Source organism: Aulonocara sp. 'chitande type north' Nkhata Bay, linkage group LG5 (genome assembly GCF_057382095.1).
Source record: "Aulonocara sp. 'chitande type north' Nkhata Bay isolate Kocher_YH1m ecotype deep benthic linkage group LG5, A_spYH_male_GT1.1, whole genome shotgun sequence".
In the NCBI taxonomy this organism is placed as follows: Eukaryota; Metazoa; Chordata; class Actinopteri; order Cichliformes; family Cichlidae; genus Aulonocara; species Aulonocara sp. 'chitande type north' Nkhata Bay.
Window position 1 is genome coordinate 18302108 of NC_141348.1, and position 20876 is coordinate 18322983.

Sequence of the window (20876 nt, forward strand, 5' to 3'; positions counted from 1 at the left end):
GAATTCTGCATGATGTCTGATTCATTCCAGTAACATATATTGAAATTATAAACAGAGATGTGTCCTTGTTTTACACAAGAAAACACTGTGTAATGCTACATGTTGTTAGTGTTTTTTAGGTCATTGTTTTGTGGGTGACAAAGTGTGTTTGTCGGCTGTCAACCTTTGCTAGTGTTCTGGAAGAATGAGTTTATTTGAGACCTGAATAAAGTGTTTTGGTAGTTGTAGTGCATTTTGAATGTGAAATGAACTGCTTTGCCAAGGTGAGGGTCAGTTAGGAGAATTGTGTGAAGAGTTTTGCAAAAGTGACCTAAGTATTGAGAAATGTGTCCTAGCGGCTGTAAAAAACTGTAATTAGTCATTGTCAATTCTTGATTTGTCCTGTTCTCATTGTATGGCGGATAATGATGGCTGTTTGGTAGCTGTTTGCATACCCTCTCTCTCTTCATGTATGTGTGTTTCTCTGGTGAAATTCAGTATGGTTCCAACAAGTTTTATGTTAATGTACAATCCATAATATGTTTTGTGTGTGTGTGTGTGTGTGTGTGTGTGTGTGTGTGTGTGTGTACAAATATATTTGATTTTGTTGTATTTTGTAATCCCGGATGTTGTGCACCTTTTCCAGCATGTGTTCGTGTGTCACTCTACTTGCAACCTTCGTCTTGTTCCTCCCATGTGCCAGATCATCACCATCGCCAGTACTGATTATTTCAATAAATTGCACTATTAATACAATGCAAGTCTTGTGAACTTTCAGTTTGGGTATGTGTCTTTTTAAATAATCTCATCTTGTGTGTGAAGTTATTTTACAACCTATTCGCTGGTAGTATTCATCTGTCATTGTAATGATTGTTTCATGCCACTTTATTGCAATACTTCTTTTTGGCCTCAGTGGGGCACTGTAGTGAGCTGTAAGGGCAGAATAGAGCAGACAAAGAAAAAGCATTACTTTAAAGTGAATAAACCCTTTCAGAAAAACAGAGAGTTTGTACCTAAATACTCCACTGTAAACAGCAATAGCTTTTTTGGTTGGAATCAGATTAAAGACAGTGGTGAGATTAAACAAAAACAGTAGTTTTAAAGTAGTTAAGTACTTTTAACACCCAAAGGAGCAACCTCCAAAGCGGAAAATTAAGCTAACGCTAAAGTGCCAAAAACTGCAGCTCCCCTAGGTGCCACTAGAGACTGGCTCAAAAGCGAAGTCAGTTCCCATAGATTCCCATATTAAATGGCCAGCTTTGCAACAATATTGACCTCTATGGATAGTTTCTGCCCTCATAACAACAGTATTGTCCTGTTTCTGATCTTTATTGTTAGGTAGTTGCTAGCCGACATGCATAAATCAACCTTTGTGGATATAGATAAGACATTATTACGGAAGAAATAAAATTGTTTTTCTAAGGTGCTGTAGGTGAAAAACACTACAACTGGCTCATTTCAGCCTGATCACAGGTGTTTGCTTGGATACACAATGTCATCATAAGATCATATATTGATTGATACAATCAAGCCTGATATGTACCTCTATGACAATTTTGGTTGATTAGCTCGTGATGTGTTAGAAGAGTTTGCAAACACATACACAGAGATATTTTACATCATATCAAAAGATAACTCATCCACCTGATACCTCAGTTAGGGATGTGGTTGATTGACAGGTGTCCTAACATAGGCAGCTGCAGGCCATTGGTGTTTGTGTTTTTGGTATTTTTTGGAGCACTTTAATTGCTTATCTAACTAATAGTATGGTATGCTGTGTGCTACAGACCTTTCAAGAAGTTTGTTTTTTGTTTTGGTGAGTCAAATTTTAGTTTTTTATTAGTCCATTACTTCGCACTTATGTGTCCATGTGTTGCAACCATACAGCTTCTGAATGCAGATTGCTAACCAAGCTTAATAGTGTTAGCTACTGCCCTATACCCATACCCATACATAATTTCAAATATATAATTTCATAGATAGATAGAGTCATGTATGAGTGCAACTTTATTTAAGCTAAAATAACATGCACAAAAGTACAGATTGAGCCAAGGTTGAATGTGGTAACTGAAACGTTAATTCTAGTATTAGAATGTGATACATAAGTTATTAAATGGCTTTAGGTAAGCCTGTATTGGTTTAATTTTAAATACCTCCAATGCATTAATTGTGTAGTCGTGAATGTGAAAACAGGATGTAATGTTGAAAATGTCATTTCTAAATAGATGTAGCTCGAAAAATCTCAGATAGTAGTTTTCTCTCAAAACGATCTCAAATGTCAAGCATAGTGAATGTATTCCAGAGCCCACTTTGAAGAAAGTGCGACAGAGAGCCACGATGTTGGAGCCATAAAAGCTAAAACATCTTCACAGAGCAGAGGACCACAACAATGTCTGTCTCCTGGGCTAGCCCTTCTTTGAGAAAATAAAAAGGGCTGCAGGGAAGGAAAAACAGGTCAATATCACAGTGTTTTTCAGTGGGGAATATTGCTGTATGTGTTTGAATAACATCCTGAGGGGAAATATTGATCAACACTAGAGCATGAAAGAGAAAGCTCCCTAAATGCCTTCAAATTGTTCCTAAATTGCTGTGAAATTAATGCCATTCACATTATGTTATCGGCATTTGGTGGGAGGAAGTGAGATTCTTGGGTGAAATTGAGTGTGTTGCATTTGCAAGTATTGTTTTAAATATTTATTTTATTGTACACTTGAGTGCTTAAATTCAGACTATTACAATGTTAACCCAAATGGTTTTTATTATAACTCTGTAAATCACCAAGCATAATCCATATAAATCAAATCTGATCATACTTTTCCTCCTTTTTCAGTTCACCTTTTTCCATAGTGAAAAAATTAGCTACATTATTAAGGTTTTCTGATCCATATAAATAATAATGTTATCGCTTGTGTGATCGGTGAGAACAGCGGCGCTACCCCTTCTGCCCCACAGAAGAAAAAAAAACACTCTAGCGTGATGACACCAATTGCAATTTAGATGTAGTGTCACACCCCTCCAACCCCACACCCACCCCTCGACTTGGGAAGGCAGAGGAAAATTAAATCACGTAACTCAGGGGTTTCTTTTTTAGTGCAGAACCCCAAATTAGAAATTTAGTCTCTCATCCTACGATACAGACTCATTAATATTTATTGGTACTTTTACTTTGTGGGAACACACTAAAAGTAGAGCTGTGACCCACTTTGGGCCTGATCCACAGTTTAAGAATACAGATTATGCTCCATTTTAGATGCAACTGAATGCTAGTAATGGAGTGAGAAGACATTAAATGTAAAACAAATGACATTAAATCCCTTTAGTGAATATGACAAGTATATTATAAATGCCAGGAAACTAAGAGATGCACAGAGGAGAAAAAGACATTTCTTGCTTTAGAAAGAAATGTCTTATCAAAGTTGCCAGAAGGGGAATCAACTCCCTATCCATATGTTACATACGGTGATGTTCCATGACATCCATCCTGACTCAGACACCTTTTAGCCAAACTGCAGTAACACTGTTCTGCTTGCACATCCATCTGGTCCAGTACTACCAGTGGCAGCCAGAAAACAGGACAGTAACATGAGTTAGTTGCAAAGGTTGCTAAATATAAAGAGAACAGTCAGCGCAGGTATTTTTACCTGCGCTGTAAAGTGTTCTTTCCGAAATAAGGTTTAATGGCATATGCATCACGCCAAGTTGAATGGAGTGTTTGGCTGTACTCTGAGCAGCTCCCTGTCTGTTAAAGATAGATCAGCAAGCAAGATGAGGAGAGAAAATAGCATGGGAAACAGGGGAAGAAGGCGAAAAGCCTTTTTGTCCCCGTCACCCTATTAATTTGAGGAGAACGAGGAAATGCCAGCAGGATTAAATGCATTACTCCGACGGCTTTTTCCCCACTTCTTTTTTTTTTTTTTTTTTTTTTTTTTTTTTTTACAAGTTCAAATTAAAGGATGGGGTGGAAGGAGGGGTGGGGTGGGCATGGAGGAGGGTGGAGTAAGAGAAGAAAGGTGTTAATTGCTTGCCAATCGATAATTCTATAATTACTTTGTGACAAATGGCTGGTTGGCGGTGCTAGGGTAGGTTCAAAGGAGGGTGGGGAGAAGGGTGGTCAGTGGGTGTGGATGTTAAAAGGGATCGGCCATGATCAGGAACGGAAATATTTGCTTTTGTGCCTGCAAGCCCGGCTGCCCCAGGGATTTGTGACAGAGAATTTATGCCAGGTTTAAGCGCGGAGCTGAATCCACCTGGGGCGGACGTCTTAGTGGGGGGAGTGCATGTACACACATGCATGTACTGACACTCAGGCTACGAGTCTCGGCACAGTTTACCTGATATTTCTCCTCAGGCTGAGTGAGTCTACACGAGACAATGGCCAAGGAGAGTATAAAAGCATATTAAAGACAGGCTGGCAGATTATCATTTTTGCACCATTAAACTGTCACGCCGATTCAAGAGGAGAGAGGGCTGTAAAAGGAAACCTGGAGAGAGGGGTTTGAATTTGGCTAGAAGACTTTGAGTCTACTAATGCCTGTCACAGTTCACTATTTTCCAATCACAGTTTCATTATGCCAGCCAGGCTTGAAGTGATGGGAGTCTCTTCGAGCCGTAGGGGGAGCTTTAGGCAGACAGCAGGTGGGCTATCTGGAGACCTGTACAGGTCAGGGCACCATGACACCTGGCGCCCCCTAGCTGCTATGGCTGGGCGGGGGAGGGTCAGCAGGGCCAACAGGAGATTGATGGCCCACCTTCATTCATGTCAAATCACCTGTCAGCACGCCCCTGGCACTGAATCCATTTTGTTCCAAGCCACCATTAACCTTGGACCACTTGGATTCATTCCTCGTCTCCGTGGACCAGGCCCCAGCAACCTTTGTCTACTTCAGCTGCCAAACTAGTTACTGGCTTTAACTTTTATCATGTGCACTGAGCTTCCATCAATACGGTTGACTTTTAAACGGTAAACATTGAGATGTGTTTGCAGAGAAAAAGCAAGACTTTATTCATTCTCTGAATTTGGGAAGACTTCAAAAAGCCCAGTGATGCAGTAATTGATGACATCAATCTCAGGGCCGTTCACCCCACACCCCCTTACTCTACATAGTTTTGGATATATCTACTGTACTGTCATTGTTACATGCTGTTTTAGGATTTGATATTGTATGCATGATCCATCCATATATGAAGCATGGTTATGAGCAGATGTTTGATCATTTCACAGGCCTATAAAAGGGCGATTGGGCTGCCAGTGGCCGCTGTAATATTGATTGATGGTGGGCAGGTGGGGGCCACAGTGCTGCCCTCAGACAGACTCTGTTTATTTATACAGTCTGCCGTCTGCCCACCTTATCCACCACAGGGCTGCATTCAGTGAATTTACAGTCGTAGGGAGGAGAGAGAATATGCTAATGATGCCGCGCAGCCCTGAGAAGAAACAAAACATTTTCAATTCAAAGTTTTCCACACCATACTATCAGGTGTATCACATTCAATCTTGAATGCATGTTCAACACATAGTGTGGTGTATACAGTAACCCAGCTCTCCACAGTACCAAAGCAATATTTGCAACTCTGTTCCCTGGGGCATACATAAATTGGATCCAATAATGAGAGGCAGTAATGATTGTCTGCATATTTGGTGTTGATTTTCAATTATATATTGCTGATATTATTGTCCTGGGTGCTGTGCAGTGTGGTGTTAAACTGAACTATTGTGTAGAAATGGATTCAGTGTCATATGCAAAGGAAGCACTGTCTTTAGACAAAATTTTGCTGTAGCCAGCCTCTTGCCAAGCTTATTCAAATCAGTAATCCGCGTGACCGGTACGCATGCATTTGCAGCCTGCGAGGTGCCGCTAAAACTTCCACTGTTTGAACAGAAACTAAAACAGAAAAAGAAAATCAAAAGGTGCACATAGCAATAGCATAGCGCACTGTATATACCCTATTTCAGTGACAGAGAAAGATAAAATGAGAGAGAGGGAGATAGTCCTCTCCACACCATTAGGGATGCTGAATACTGAAGTCCTTCTTCAATTCTAATTTTCTAAGCTTTGAAGGAGCCGGTGGTTGGATGTGGGCTGCCTCTCAGAGCATGTCTTCGGTTCCACTGAGCACACAGTAGCTTAGGGATCAGCCTGTGTCTCTGACAGGAATGTGTGCCACTGAGTGTTGGCCTGTCCGCTGAACAGAGCTGCGAGCCTCAGATCAGTGGCATTGGCTGGCCTACGGGTTGTTCTTTATGGCTGTGTCGCTGAGTGGCTGGCTCTCTGCTGTGCACACGGCAGCCCTCCAGATGGATGCTGGGACAGCGGAGGCCACAGGGCTGAAAATCCCATCAAGCAGCAGTTCCAGCCCCTTGCACTGAGAAGATGAAGCGCACCGGCACACCAGGGGACACAGGCCAAACCCTTCTGCACCTCCATCACCCTCTCCCTCTCTCTCTCCCCCCCAACCCCAATCCCTTCATGTACCTCTTTCCTTCCTCCCTTCATCCCTCTGTTCCCCTTTTTTCTTCCTTTTACAGGAGAAGACTGCATGCCCAACCAGCCAGAATATGGAGTGTGGCCCTTGGGGTCTATGGCCCTTGCTTGTTAAATAAAGGAGCTGACTGGCTGATTGATAGACCCTCAGCAGTGCCTGCACCTCACATGTTTCCCAGTTCGCTGCCTCATATATGAATCCTTTGCTGGTCAGGCCTGCGTTAGCATTTGTTAAATGCACTATTTGATGGATGGCACCAATTTTCCTCCAAAACCTAGATGAGCCACCTAAGCACCTTTCCCACTCCCCTGGTTTCTTCTCAGGTGAAGCCCATGAGCGTGAGGGGACATAAGTGTGCTAAAACAGTATCAATCAAACAAACTTGTGCAAGGCTGCAGCGGCGACTCAGTGTTTCTTCAATAACGCATGTTCTGCCATGCTAGACAATTCATTCCACCTCTCACCCCCACCGAGGCACAGAGGAGGTGCCCTGTCGGCTGTCTTCACCTAACTCCTTAATTAGACAATTCTGTCACTATTTTCTTACAGATATTACACAATAATTTATTACAGTATACTAAAACATAGGAATATTCCATTAAGAGCTTAATGTATTTTTCAGAACACTGCTAAAATGCTATTTATCAGTACTGTGAAGCTAAAGGTGTTGTCAGTTGTTTGTTTTATATGATCAATGGTTATTCGTCTATCAGCTATTGATTCAGTGCGTAACACAAATCCCAAAGAAAGCAGAAAAAAAGGAAGTGCCATGAAGTATATTAACTTATTAAAGTTATTCAATACATAATTGGTCTTGCACACTGTGCTCTACTATCACATCAACCCTCAAGCTGACAAATCTTGCTATCAGCACTGACTATGTCCCTGTAATGCCAGAGGCATGCTCTGAAATCGACAAAGGCTGCAGAGGAGTGTCAGCCTGATGCAGTGCATCGAACAGACAGGTGAAAAAGATAAACAGATGCGAGACCAGTCTCTGGGGTGTTGGGTTCATTTGTTACCTAGCGAGGACAGACATATTCCTGTCAGACAAGCCGTGGCAACACCAGATGCGAGGTCATTCTAGTTACAGAGAGAAAATCTTGGGTTAAGGACAAAGATTCTCACTTCACACAAGAGATGGCCATGAGGTTTTATTTCCCCTGTGGTCATCTACGATAAATGCTCATTCCACATTTAGCTCCAAGGAGCCAGAACGCTTTTTTAATAAAAGTGAGGCTTATTTGTCACTGTCACCTCCACAGTTCGGTTACTATGGGTGATCTGACAATAATTCAGACAAAGTACGTTCACTTAAAATTATTTTTGTGAATGAGTGACCTTATTTAGAAATGTATAAAACATACGATTCATTAATTACTTTTTTTTTGTAGTGGTTAATTAACAGTAAGTCGAATAATAATATTTCAACAATATATGCAAACATTTCTGGGGGAAAAGACAATTTTCCAACTTAATTGTATTTCATGTAATGTCCTTTTTGCCAGATTTTCTCAACAACTGGATGTAATAAGCCAAGGAATGTCTAACATTTTATAAGTATTAGGTTTTTCTGTGAGAGAGATGTTTTTGATTTAATATACAGAGCGCAATCTATAATGAATAGTATGCGCTTTGCTGCGTAGGACAGAGAGCAGACACACTGAAGTCTTATAGAGGATATGGGAAGGTACTTGAGACACACTGGCTCCTAACCAGAACAACTGGCGTCTCTCCTCTGCAGATGGACACACAGGTGGGCTCACAGGTGGAGAAGGAAGAGGGGGAGGGCTCTGCCAGTTTTGTGTCCTTCTCGTTGTATGTGTGCGCGCACGTCTGCTCATGTGTGCAAACGCTTGTGTGTGTGTGTGTGTGTGTGTGTGTGTGTGTGTGTGTGTGTGTGTGTGTGTGTGTGTGTGTGTGTGTATAGGTGCAACATCTGGACCATGGTCCACTGACATGTCAGCAAAACGTATCATCAGTGAAGCTACACTGCACCCTTCTGGACAACCGCAGCAGCACATGGCCTAAACAGTCTTCACGTCTAGGTTCGTTTTTACTGTCGGAAGAAACTTGATTAAAAGCTCTTAAGAGAGCTTGTTTTATTTAAATCTTTTTCCTTTTGTTTTTAACACATTAAAATACAGTGAACAACAACATTTAAGTATCTTTAAAAATATATAAACACACAGCTTTTGGAAACCTTAAAAGGTATGTTTCCATACACTGAACTAAGTCTTAAGATAATTCATTAAACTGGTATTTCTTCTGCATACAAGCATCTCCACTTCTAATCCTTTTCCAACCTTTCTCCCAGAAATCTCTCAGATGGTCCTAAAGCTCCTAAAGATCTTACATAAATTATTGTTCAGTCTATGAAAAGATAGGCACAGCCAAACAATATGATTGTAGAAAGAACACTGACAAATAATATTGATCCGGGGAGCGCACAGACAGCTAATCAATGAATGTATGTCCTCCCTGCACAGGCTGCAAGTCCAGATCAATTTTGAAGACAGATGAGACATTGGCAAATAAAGCGAAGTAGTTCTGAAGCATATCCCGCTGTTGTGAAATGGAATAAATTCCCAAAACATATGAAAGATCGACTCTAGCTATGAGGAATGGAGATGCCAGACTGTTTGAACTCAGAAAGAGCAGTCGTGTTTTATGCCGTAATTGTAATAAATATTGTGGCTTCTATCTCACAGTGTAGTAAGTTTATCTTTCTTATTCTTGGTGTCTAGTCATACACTTTTATATCACTTGCTCTCTGGCCTCACATCATGAACCACCTGATGATTTATTGATCTGAACACAGCCTCCAAATAACCCGCAGAATGGTTTCATCACCTTGTCATTATTGCCCCATGATGAGCAGGTTTCAAAAAGTTGGAAAAGTCCCTCAAGGGTGTCTCTTTCAATATTGAACTGATCAGCACATTAGTTTTCATGTATTGCAGACTTAAAAGAGGTTATAGGTTGTTACTGGCTTGCTGATTGCATGGTCAGCTTACTGACCTAAATTTCACATTATTTTTCTTCCATGCTTGTATCCTTAAGATTTTATTTATTGTGTGTGTAAAAAGTCAGACGGGCATTGTTGGGGGATTAAAAACAACTGTCAGGTATATCTAACAATTTAATATTGATTTTTTTTTTTTCATGCAAAAGGTCTTCAAGCACAAAATATGACAAGCCTGGATTCTTTAAAGCATTAATGTGCAAGTTTGCACCACCTTTCTTCAACACAGCCTGAACTCTTTCAGCTAAACTTTCTGGTAAGCAGTCTTCAGAAATAGTTCTCCATACTTCTCGAAGGACATTCAAAGCTCTTCTTTGGATGTCGGCTGCCTTTTGTTCTGTTTTATGTCAAAATTATTCCACACTGCGTCAAAATGTTGATGTTTGGGCTCTAGGGAGGACAATTTATCTATCCAGGTATGCTTTTACTGTACTGTCAGTGTGTTTGGGATCATTGTCAAGTTTTTAGCTGCTGCCAATTAGATACCTTCCAGATGGTGTTGCATGGTGGATCAAAATCTGGCAGTGCTTTTCTGCATCAGTTTTGCCAAGATCCTGAGACCACTGGATGAACTGCAGTCCAAAACCATGACAGAGCAGTTGTTCTGTTGTTGCTCTGCAGACACTAACTGCTGTACATCTTCTGACCTACTCCATACATTCTGACAATTTGAACTGAAAATTTCATATTGTGATCCATCAGACTCGCTGCCCCTGGTTTTCATCCCAGTTTTTGTGTAATTTACCATGCCTCGGCCTTTTCTCTGTGTTCCACTTGCTTAAGGATGGGTTCTTGACAACCCCCTTTAAACTGAGACCATTTCTGATGAGCCTTCAGAAAAAAGTAGATGGATCAATTGAAAGGCCAGATGCATCTCATGTCGTGTGTAAGGTCTGGATTCTTTTCCTATTTCTTAAGAACATGATTTTTAGACACTCTGCTGTAATTTTTTAGGCCAGTTGCTTCTTTTTTTCTTGTTGCAAAAAATGTATTTTATGCCTGTCAGCCTGTGTTATCTTTGGCATTTTTCATACATTCAACAAATTCTGTTTTTCTGCAACAAGCTGTAGCAACAAAGTGCCTAAAGATACAATTTAGAAAAAGGTTTTGTTTTTCGGTTCGTGCCAAGTTGTCTGTGTAGTGAACACTGGTGCATCCCTTGAGTTATGTGTTTTTTTGTGCTTGAATGATTATAAGTCAGAATTATAAGAATCAAGTGGCTTAACAAACAAAAATATATTCCAGTGAAAAACAGTCACAAGGACTGGACTGAAACCAAGTCTGACTCCTTGGAAGCAAAATATAAATAAATAAGGGATGGCTCAAGACTTTTACACAGTGCTGTACATTCATACAAACTGGCATTGGATATGCTGCCCTTTCACATTGGGGAAGAAGAAACCTTCAGTCAAAGATTCAGCTTTCAGTCTTGTTATGTGGCAAGATGGTCTTAGACAGAAATAGCCTTAGAGATTGGCTTGGCCCAGATGCTAAGTGAGAACAGCTATAAATAGGTAGAACAGCTGTGATGTCAAAAGGCAAAAACAAAATTCAGTGGATGTCAACATAGAAGCTACATTTCAAATGGCAAAAGTTCAGCATGAACCCATAATAGGTCAAAAACAGAAACCATGAGAATATTTAAATTAATCCACAGGAAGTCAAAAAGGGACATCATTAAAGTTGATTTATCCATTTATTCAATTTTAAAAGGATTTTGAATTTATGTCAAAATTTAAAACAAATGACAATGAAACAGACAAAACCAATAACACGGTTGGGTTCTTGGATAGCCTTTGATATGCCAGTCAGAGGAATATGTTACTTAACGTATTCTAGTTTGACGAGAAGATCAATATCTGTTGCACCTCTTGATAATAGCATACATGATATTACATACTGTACTTTGATCTATAACGGTGTTGGGGGGGAAAAATAAATAAATGGACATTTGTAGCTACATAGTGAAAAAAATGATAGAAAAGCCTGAGGAGCAAAGACATCGTGTTCTGCAACATTAACGTTACACTTCAACCCATTTACACATCACAAATATTACCTCACAATCAATACATTCCCATTTCCAGAAAAGTTCAGATGTTGTGTAATATTTATATAACTGCAAGATACATTTATATAAAATTGCGCCTTGTGAGTTGTATACATCTTTTTTTAAATTAACAGTTGAGCAATAGTTTTAAGCAACTTCTTTTATCAACCCCGTTTCTTGAACTCAGAAGACCAAATGGTGATGCAAATTAAAAGCAAAATGTTTTGTCTTTGTTTTCCCCTGACACATAATTTCAGCTGCTCAAAACCTTGGTCTCCAGTATAGGCAGGCCAGTTTAGCACCAGGACTCTCCATGATCTTACTGAAATAGCCAAGGTCTTCCCTTAAAATAATATTAATAAAATAAAAATAAAAGCCATACATTGCCCAGAAAACTGTGTGCAGTGTTCAGCATTGAGTAAAATGTCATTTAAACTGTGCCCTGCTAATAGGCAAATGAGTACAATTTTGACTGGCAAGAACACAGGACAGGTTTCACTTGTCTTCATTCATTTTAAATGAAAAAAAGTAGTGATGTGTGTGGATCTTGCTTAATATTTTTTTTCTTCCTTGAATAGCAGAGATAATGTGCATTAACTGATACAATAACAATGTTTTTGGTCCAGTTAGTTTAAAGAAGTGTCATTCTACCACCTCCAATTAAATATGGGCCTGAAGTAATTAGCAAATAGTAATATTCTCTTCTTTTATTCTCCTTACTCTGTATTGACATTTCTTTTAAAATAGGGCTGTGATAAATGCATTTTTAAAAAAAAAATCGAATAATCACTTTGCAAATAGTTATTAATAACAGGCACATCACTGCCGTTTAATTAATCAAACAAACCAAGATTACAAATAAAATCATTGTAGCATTACAAGTGATTATTAAATTACACTAAATTTACAACACCTATCATTTTCATTTTTTTAAATTATACCAAAAAAATGCTACAGAACTGCTTATTATTTTGGACGTGGCAAACACTGCATAAGACATGAAAGTATTACTGCCTTTTTAGCTGCATACAAGCTTAGCCAAGATCATTAAAAGAACTGCGAGATACTTCAGACGGCCTGAGAAAACCATTACCTGAGTCAGAAAGGACAACATTCAAAGCTTAATAAAAAGGAGTCTCGTTCTTGTCTAAGAGTACTTACATGACTCGGTGTTGCATTAGTGAGAGCTGTGCACTTTGTAATGATTAAACCTCAAGCACTGATTCTAATGAATGAAGCATTAAAGATAACTTCCTGAGAAGTATCCAATAACGACACCCCTTCAGTCGTCCTCCCACCACAGTCTGTTTGGCTTAAGCTGAAATTCAAAGTGCTGCGAGGCTCAAATAACGACTTTATAGCATTCACTGGCAATTAAGCTTAACTTCTTTCACAGTTAGTAAATCCCCTTTTTAACAAATGTCTCAAGTATGTGGCTTAAAGCAGCACAGATAGTTTTAAAAATCTTACAGACACACAAAAATATGCTTAACTAATGAGTTTTAAAACATACCTTCGTTACTGTAAAATAATAAGTGGTTTGGCACATTAGTCTTGCTAGATCTGGTAAGACAAGTAGCTTATGGTGGCCATTGTTGGCTAATATTGCAAGCATACAAACATAAAAGATCGGTGTCTATCACATTTTACCATTTACAAGATTAATTCTGCCAGACACCAGAAGTTATACGATTTCAGTTTAAATCACACTAAGCTATGATTCATTATACCATAAAATACTAAAGACAATGTTGTAATTATTAGTTTAAATCAAATTGGGGAGAAAAAAAAATCAGTGATGATGAGATTTTAAATGTTTTTGAGTGACAATGTTCACATTTGTAAAGTAATGTGCTGTTAAATTTTTAATTTCTATAAAATAAAAAAAAACATTTTTTCCCCCACAAATCTGTCCATATAACATCCATCCACCCATCCATCAATAAAAGGACTTGTGAAGCTTGTCCCACAAGCAAATCGGAGCGTAAAATAATCAAGACTGTTATTTACCTCCTGCTACACCCAAAGAAAATAGGCAATTTCATCCAGGTCTACAGGATAGTCTGTGAGGTGCAATGGTTCCTTGATATCAAATCTCTCCCCCTTGTAGCTTCTCCAATGGCCAGCTGGGAGGTAGATGTCTCTCTCTTGCTTTCCAGGCTCTAAAACTGGGGCTACCATGAGGTCATCCCCAATCAGGAACTGGGAGTCAATTTTATAGGCTGTCTCATCACCTGTGGCAATCCACCACACTGGTCGTATGATTGGGTCCCCAGTGCTCAGCACCTCGCTGGCCAGCTCCAGGACCCTTGGTGCCACAAGACTTTCATGGAGGGCGGTGTATTTCCGAGCAATTTCAACTACATCATCGCCATACTCCCACGGTGGAATAGAAAACTGCATAGAGGGCATGAAGGCTGACAGCTCCAACCAGCGGATATAAAGTTCTCGGTCAGGTAATCCACGATTTCCATATGTGCGGTTCACATGCGCATTCCCTCCAATCATATCTGGTAAAATGAACTGGTAGCCCAGAATGCTGATGGTAAGCACTGCAGGAATAACAGATTTGAGACCCAACTCATACCCCCAAACTGAGTCTCTGTCAATTGGTCTGAAAAAGCAGGATATGTTCTGGGACTGGTAACCACTGCGCGCCTCAGCTCTGTCATTGTACAGGCTTGCCATTTCTGTGTAACGTCTTGTGAAAATACTCGGGTCCCGAATGGATTCCAAAGTCTTAAATTTCCATGGTAAGTAGTTAGCCTCTCCTGCCTCAAATTTAAAAGAGGACACCCCATACCTGGATCGCAGTGAACGTAACTGGGAGGCAAACCAATCACGGGTTTCAGGGTTTGTGAAATCCAAGATGCCACCAATGCCATTCCACCAACGCACTAAGGCTGACAGTTGGCCTGTAGGTTCTCGGACAAACAATCCCCTCTCCACACAGGTATGGAAGTTTTCTGAATCATGATTAACAAAAGGGTGAATCCAGAGAGACACCATAAAATCATCTGACTTCAGCTTATGAAACATAGCAGAGGCATTGGGGAACTTAACTGGGTCAAACTCAAAGTCCCCATAGTGGCGGGAATAGCCATCATCCAGTTCCATTTGGCTACAATTGAAGTTATACTTGCGAATGTTCGCAGCATATGTCAAAAGCTTTTCTTGGTCAATGTCAGTTTTATGTAATGCCCATGTTGACCAACTGGGATGGCGAAACATAACTTCGGCAGGCACTTTGTTTGGCTTGTTGAAGTATCTGCGGACCATGTACTTGTGTATGGATGTTACATCCGATCCCACACAAACTCTGTAGCTAAGTTCCGCACATGGCATCTCCCCTGGGTTTGGCTTAAAGGAACTATCATTATACCGTGCTTGGAAGTACATGGTCTTCTCTGTGTCATTCCAACCCAAATGGAAGGGCACAGAGTTATTGATCTTGATGGCAGTGGCATTAGATGAAATCCAGTAACTCTCTAAAATTCCACCAAACTCATCACGATTCGAGTAGATGTCACTAGTAACAAATGGTTTTGGAGCCTGTTGGCCAGAAATAGAAATAGGCCAGTGTTGAACTGCTGACACTGCGCCTCCATACCAGTGTGCAAACTTGTATGTCATTGCATGCTCTACGGGAATATCAGGAACCACTTCCTCCCAGCGCACACGGTAGCATTGGACAGTATCCTTGGGCCGTACTGTCTCAATGAAAAAAATCAGTTTTCTGTCTGTGGTGCGGACGCAGCTCAGAATCTCACCTTCTTTAGAGCAGGAGTCTAAATCAAGGGTCCCTGACCTGTCAAGATTCAAAAATAACTATAAGCATTATCTCTTTACACAAATCTCACATTTCTGTTAAATGACAAAAAGTTCAGCACATATTTAAAATAATGGATTTGTATATCTAAAGGTCTCATTTTTTCTGTATATGGAAACTTAAATAGCAAAAAAATAAATAAAATAAATTGAAATACCAACCTGAAATCCATTCTGAAAACGATAGACCCTCCCTGGTTTCGGATGATGTAGCCATCTTTATTCAGATCCAGCAGCTCAGTCTTAAGCAGTTCCGCTTTGCGTAAAGAGGCTATGTAGTAACACCACGCAGTCACAGCTGCAATCACCAGCACTAGCCCGATTACTCCAGCTCCAACTAAGGGTCGAGTGTCCTTGCTGAGTTTCTGCTTGGGGATAACATCTGTAATTGTGCCCCCCGCTCCACCTGGCACCACTTGGTACATGTTTGTGCTGTTCAATGTGCAAATCCCAAAGTAGCTTTTCCACAGATCATCAATATGTTTTACAGGAAACCTCTTCTGTTTGACACTTGGAAGCTTGTCACATCTGTTTTTCTTCCTGCCATGACAACGATATACCAGTCTTTTAAAAAAAATAAAAAATTGGTGACGATGCAATATTTGTAGATTTCATATTAACACAGTATTTTGAGGAAATCAAACTTCAATTACTATTTTGATTCTTTATAAGAAAAATGTGCAGGTGTTTTAGTGCATTCATGTTTCTTTCAGTAGCAAACAGTCAGAATATACCAATGAAACTATCAAAGGACCTCCAGGAAAACAACCCCAGCCCCATCGGTGCTCTCAGTCCTTCTTGTTTCCCTGTCAGTTCAAAGCCTCCACTACATTTCCTGGGTTGTCTTACATGCTCTGCATTGCTGAACAAAGTGATTTCACAGCACTTAAAGGTATTAGGCTGTCAGAATGTAAACTTTAAAGATGTGTTTGAGATTTAACCAAACAAATCTACTGCCAATTACCCATAAAAAAAATAAGTAGATGTTCCCAGCAGTAATTCTAACCTATGAGATCAAAATTGAAAGAATACTCATTTGTATGTAAGGAGGCGCAGAAGCAGAAAAGGGGATTTGGGCCTTAAACCTCTGCCAATGTCAGGAAGGAAAGTAAAGAATACTAAACATTGTGTTCTATCAAGCCCAACAAACCAAAACTCCAAGTAACCCACACATCATTCGGTGCAAGTTTGACAGCAGAGTAAACAAGTCTAACAAAAAGAAAACAGACAGAGATCCATTTGTAGTGCACCTCCCAGCGAAGGGAAGGCAGAAACTCTTATGGGTAAACTAATTAATGGCTGATGTTAGTTATTGTGGCTTTAACTAATCAGAGGAGATCTGATAAGAATGCACAGCCGATCTAGCGGAGTTCAGTCCTCTCCAACTCAGCTACATGCTCACTAGTCCTAACTACACTTGATGCTCATGCTCTGCCCTGGCAGCAGGGGTCGATAATAAACAAATGCTGGCTATTAATTAGCAATCTAATTGACTGATTCTGTGTTCAACCAGCCCTGGTATAGATTTCCCCCAACAGCAGTAGTGATAACATAAGCCTATCATTAATTAACAGAGAACTAACTGCTGGTAGCTCTGAGATTCAATCAAGCTGCTGGACCCAGTTAGGAAATTTACCAAGAAAGTCAGAAGATCATTTACCATTTCTAGGAGTTATTTCTTCTTTATTGTAATGGAAAACTACAAGGGTGGGTTTAAGAAGTTAACCTATGACAGTTTGTGATTTGATATTGATCATATCAGGCTGAAACCAACACTTTGGTCAACATTAATAGGTTTTTTCCACCAAGAAGTACCTAATTGTTTCATCCACACAATCCTGGAAAACTGTGCAAGAGGCCACAGTGACATCTTTCCATTTCTTACAAATATGCACGTGTGTGTAGACCAAATGATTTTTGCTTAGTTTTATGGAGCTAAAATTTAAAAAATAAAAATAAAAATGTGGCCAATCCTTTCTGCTCCAGTTTCAACGGCTTCTCACAAACAAACTCAAAGTTTTCAAGTACAGCATGTTCTTCTTCTAAAAGCTTTACACTGCATTTTTTTTGTTTAAGGTATTATCAAGAGGGCTCATATGCACCATTTCAGCTGATTCACTATCTACCATCACATGGAGGAAAAACAAACAGTGAAGTGCTGATCAAATCAGAGCAGCCGTGTGAGAAAGAAACCCTCCATCAGTCTAAATCTAAGCTCGTGCGTGTGTGCAAAATTGACTGTTGTGTGCTGTGGAGTTTTTGCTTATATATCTGTCTCTTATTAACTGCATAAATCGTGCACTACAGACAACAACAGCGCATTTCTAAGCATGTCTGTGTCTGTCGATGTATAGAGACCAGTCGTTGGTTTTGCGCCTTAGTAGGTGGTACGAGAAAGAAGAAAAATAACACGTAATCCATGTGCACTATAATTTTCGCTCACACTTGTTGCCCTTTTCTCTTCGGTTTGTTAGATTTTAAATTACATTTATAGTTTATTTTTGTGGGTTTTTTTTGCCTACCGATCAGCAGCAGTCCCCCCGTCGACTCAAAGTACAACTTGTTTGCTTCTGTTCACACAAACAGCCCGTGAAAGGAATCAAAGCGTGCTGCTGGGTCTCCGCCCTGCACACGTCCATAAACGCCTGGGAAATGTAGTTCAGCAGAAAAGCAGCGCTCTGTGTTTTCTCATTCTGCTGCGCATGTGACAGTGTTGCATGCAAATTACGCAATACTTCACAAAGAACCCGATGAACCTAAAAGTCACCAAAAAAGTGCAGTGTATACAGAAGTGAGGAGTTGATCCTTAGCAAAGTGAGGGTAATGCTTCCTTTATTTGCATCGATAGTGACACTCTTTCACTGCATTTGCTCTGGTAGTTGAAGACGGCATCATACTGTATCATTGTACTGATTCCCTTTTAATTGACACACGTTTTCCTCAGAAGATTAAAATTACAAAAACTCACGTACAGCACCTTAGGGCCTCAGAGCCTCATTTGATCTTCAAAATCATCCCATGAGAAGATCTTTGGTACCGATTGAGCACTTAACTGCAAAAGTTTCCTTGCATTACACAATGAGATAACAGCTGTGCTTGTACACTCTACATGATTCACTCTTACACCTTGTCTCACTGGGTTAATTAACAGAGAATTAAGGAAAAGTTAACAATTGCTGGAGAGTAGCCTCAGGCTCTCCGTGGACCTCTTCGGGTCACCATCTTGGAAACCAGAGCTCTAATAATCCTAATAAAGGCTTTCAGACACAAACTCTGGGTGTATGATGTAGTGTCCAGCTTGGTAGGGCTTCACTACATGGAAGCAGCTGTAGCAACCACTGCTGAGGAACCAAAAGAGAGGAAAAGGACTATCAGCAGCTATTATTAAATGCACCAAAACAAAAATGGGGATATATTTCAATATATCACATTCGACTAAATAATCACCTGTTATCCCGGCTGCTGTTAGAACAGCACCTCTGGTATTTTGTCTGTACAAAGCTGCAAGGAGCTGCAGGAGTTTGGGCTCTTGTTTGAAGCGGAGCAGCTGTATTTTGCCTGTTCGAAAGATGAAAAAAAAAGTTTTTTAATAGAATTACTAGGTTATAAATCAATAATGTTCATCAGCCCTGAGACCATAAGAACAGGCCAAAGGTTATTTGCCTACCTGAGCTGCTGTGTTGAATGTGGATGAACATGCTTTTGATAACCAAGTCTGCTGCAAAGAGAATCACTCTAAATCACTGAGTATTTATCTCTGGTCTGTTGATGGAATATACAGAATATATTTACCTTTGTGGGCTCTTCAAAGCAGTGCTGAGGTGGATGTCAGTGCTCGGGGAAGGCTCGGTCAGTTGTAGTTTCTGCAGTTTATCAGCAGAGGGCATGGCTTGTACTGTTGATGGGTTGACAGGGGGCATGTGTTGTGTTTTGTCGGTTGTATTTAGATAGCTGTCAGAACAAGTTGCAGCAGGACCGTGAAATGAAAAATGTCTGACAGGGGGGAAAAGAGGGCGGCTGAAGTCCACAGGGGGCAAGGGATGAAGAAGTGCATGGGTTGACCTATTGTTTGACTGAAGGCTCCTGGGAAACAGAAAGTCCTTGGGAGGCAAAGAACAAATGGGACACATACATGTAAATTTTCTTAACTCTATTCATCCTTGCATGAATAAATAAGCACGGAGAAATTCCTGCATAATAGTAGGATACAGCTGTTATGATTCACAGAAAAATGTGCCCAACCAGTCAATTAGTAGGACACTTTTTTTTAATATAGCCAAACAAAATACAATGCATAGAGCAGTAGGTATAATTGCCTCAGATAATCCTGTCTGCCTGAAATGAGCTATATTTTTCATATTTTCTGAATCACCCAGGGTGATATAGTATAACTTCTAATTTTGGAGACAAATTTGAAAAAAAGAATAAAGAAATTCCAAAATTTCCAACAGTCACTCCGGCCTTTCATTCACACAGATCACGTAGGCAGTATTGAAAGCTGTGTGTCTTACCGCCCGGGGCTGAGGGTTGTTCCTACGGTGGGCAGAGGTCGGTCGAAGTTGAGCTCTTTTCACTGTGCCTGGAGATCTGAACTGTTCATTGTACACTGTGATGTATAGTTGGGGAACCATCTTCACTGACTGCCTTACTTACTTTTCCACAGCTTACATCCAGATCAGCCTGCCTGAATGGAGCATGCAGCATCACTCACCTCCCCCTGACACCTGCTAACTCCACCCCTTCCCCGAAAACAGTGTACCTCCTCTTTGTATTACCTTTGTCTGTGTGTTTGTTTGTTTGTTTGTTTGGAAATATTGTCTAATATTTATGGGGGTTTATTATTCCTGGAGTGTGAATACCACCTATTTCACTGTCATATTTATATATTATTTATTCTATATTTATATAACAACATGACATTTCTCTTGCATCAGTAGTTATAAATTCTGCATGAAACCCTGTCAACCTCCAAACTGATAAAACTTTTTGTTTAACCTGGAGCTATTCTGATTAATGTACTCTGTTGGAAGGAAAGCAGATTAAGGGCATCCTTGCTGAAGCAGAAAAACTCTTTGTGCTACCTGAGCACTCGGCCACTAATCCTCCTTAGCTGCAAGCCCCCTGCAGAGACACACATACCTGGGGTCACAGCCCATGACCTATTTCCCTCCCAGGGGCCTTTACAAATAAGCCAACACCAATCTCCAACACTTCTGGCCGTTCGGCTGCCTCGTAGTTAAAATAAACTCAGCGCTATCAGATCAGCAGAAAAGGAGTGAAACAGCAGAGAAATGGGGCTTCTAAAAATCTTCACCACCACCACAACCACCACCACCCAGTGTCACCTCTGTTCACTGTCAGCTTGCCACATAAGCATTAATAATTTACCAAGCGCTGTAGGGTGCCTTTGTGTCTCCAGCGCTCTCACTGACTTATCTGACAGGAACTGGCTGTTCATCTAGTGAAGCGGTTGGGGCCTCGCTTGACAGCCATGTTAAGCCCAGTCAAATC

General features: G+C 40.3%; 2 protein-coding genes across 5 annotated transcripts; both read right to left on the bottom strand.

Annotated features, from left to right (window-relative positions):
* Nucleotides 1-11174: 11174 nt before the first annotated feature.
* myorg (myogenesis regulating glycosidase) lies at nucleotides 11175-17984 on the bottom strand. Of its 2 annotated transcripts, none has more exons than XM_086291798.1 (3): nucleotides 17888-17984; nucleotides 15528-15905; nucleotides 11175-15345 (listed from the first exon to the last, which is right to left on the bottom strand). In XM_086291798.1, exons 2-3 carry the CDS (start codon nucleotides 15788-15790, stop codon nucleotides 13554-13556), a joined length of 2055 nt encoding a protein of 684 aa, XP_086147924.1. In that variant the 5' UTR covers nucleotides 15791-15905; nucleotides 17888-17984; the 3' UTR covers nucleotides 11175-13553. The 2 variants fall into 2 exon arrangements, with proteins under 2 accessions (XP_086147924.1, XP_086147925.1); XM_086291799.1 differs by having other exon boundaries at nucleotides 15528-15929; nucleotides 17888-17938.
* On the bottom strand, nucleotides 15958-20848 carry LOC147330191 (uncharacterized). 3 transcript variants are annotated; one of them, XM_086291803.1, is made up of 5 exons: nucleotides 19877-20848; nucleotides 19158-19465; nucleotides 19033-19083; nucleotides 18813-18923; nucleotides 15958-18703 (listed from the first exon to the last, which is right to left on the bottom strand). In XM_086291803.1, the coding sequence occupies exons 1-5, from the start codon at nucleotides 19994-19996 to the stop codon at nucleotides 18613-18615; spliced, it is 681 nt and encodes a 226-aa protein (XP_086147929.1). In that variant the 5' UTR covers nucleotides 19997-20848; the 3' UTR covers nucleotides 15958-18612. The 3 variants fall into 3 exon arrangements, with proteins under 3 accessions (XP_086147929.1, XP_086147927.1, XP_086147928.1); XM_086291801.1 differs by having other exon boundaries at nucleotides 15960-18706; XM_086291802.1 differs by having other exon boundaries at nucleotides 15961-18706; nucleotides 19033-19080.
* Nucleotides 20849-20876: the final 28 nt, after the last annotated feature.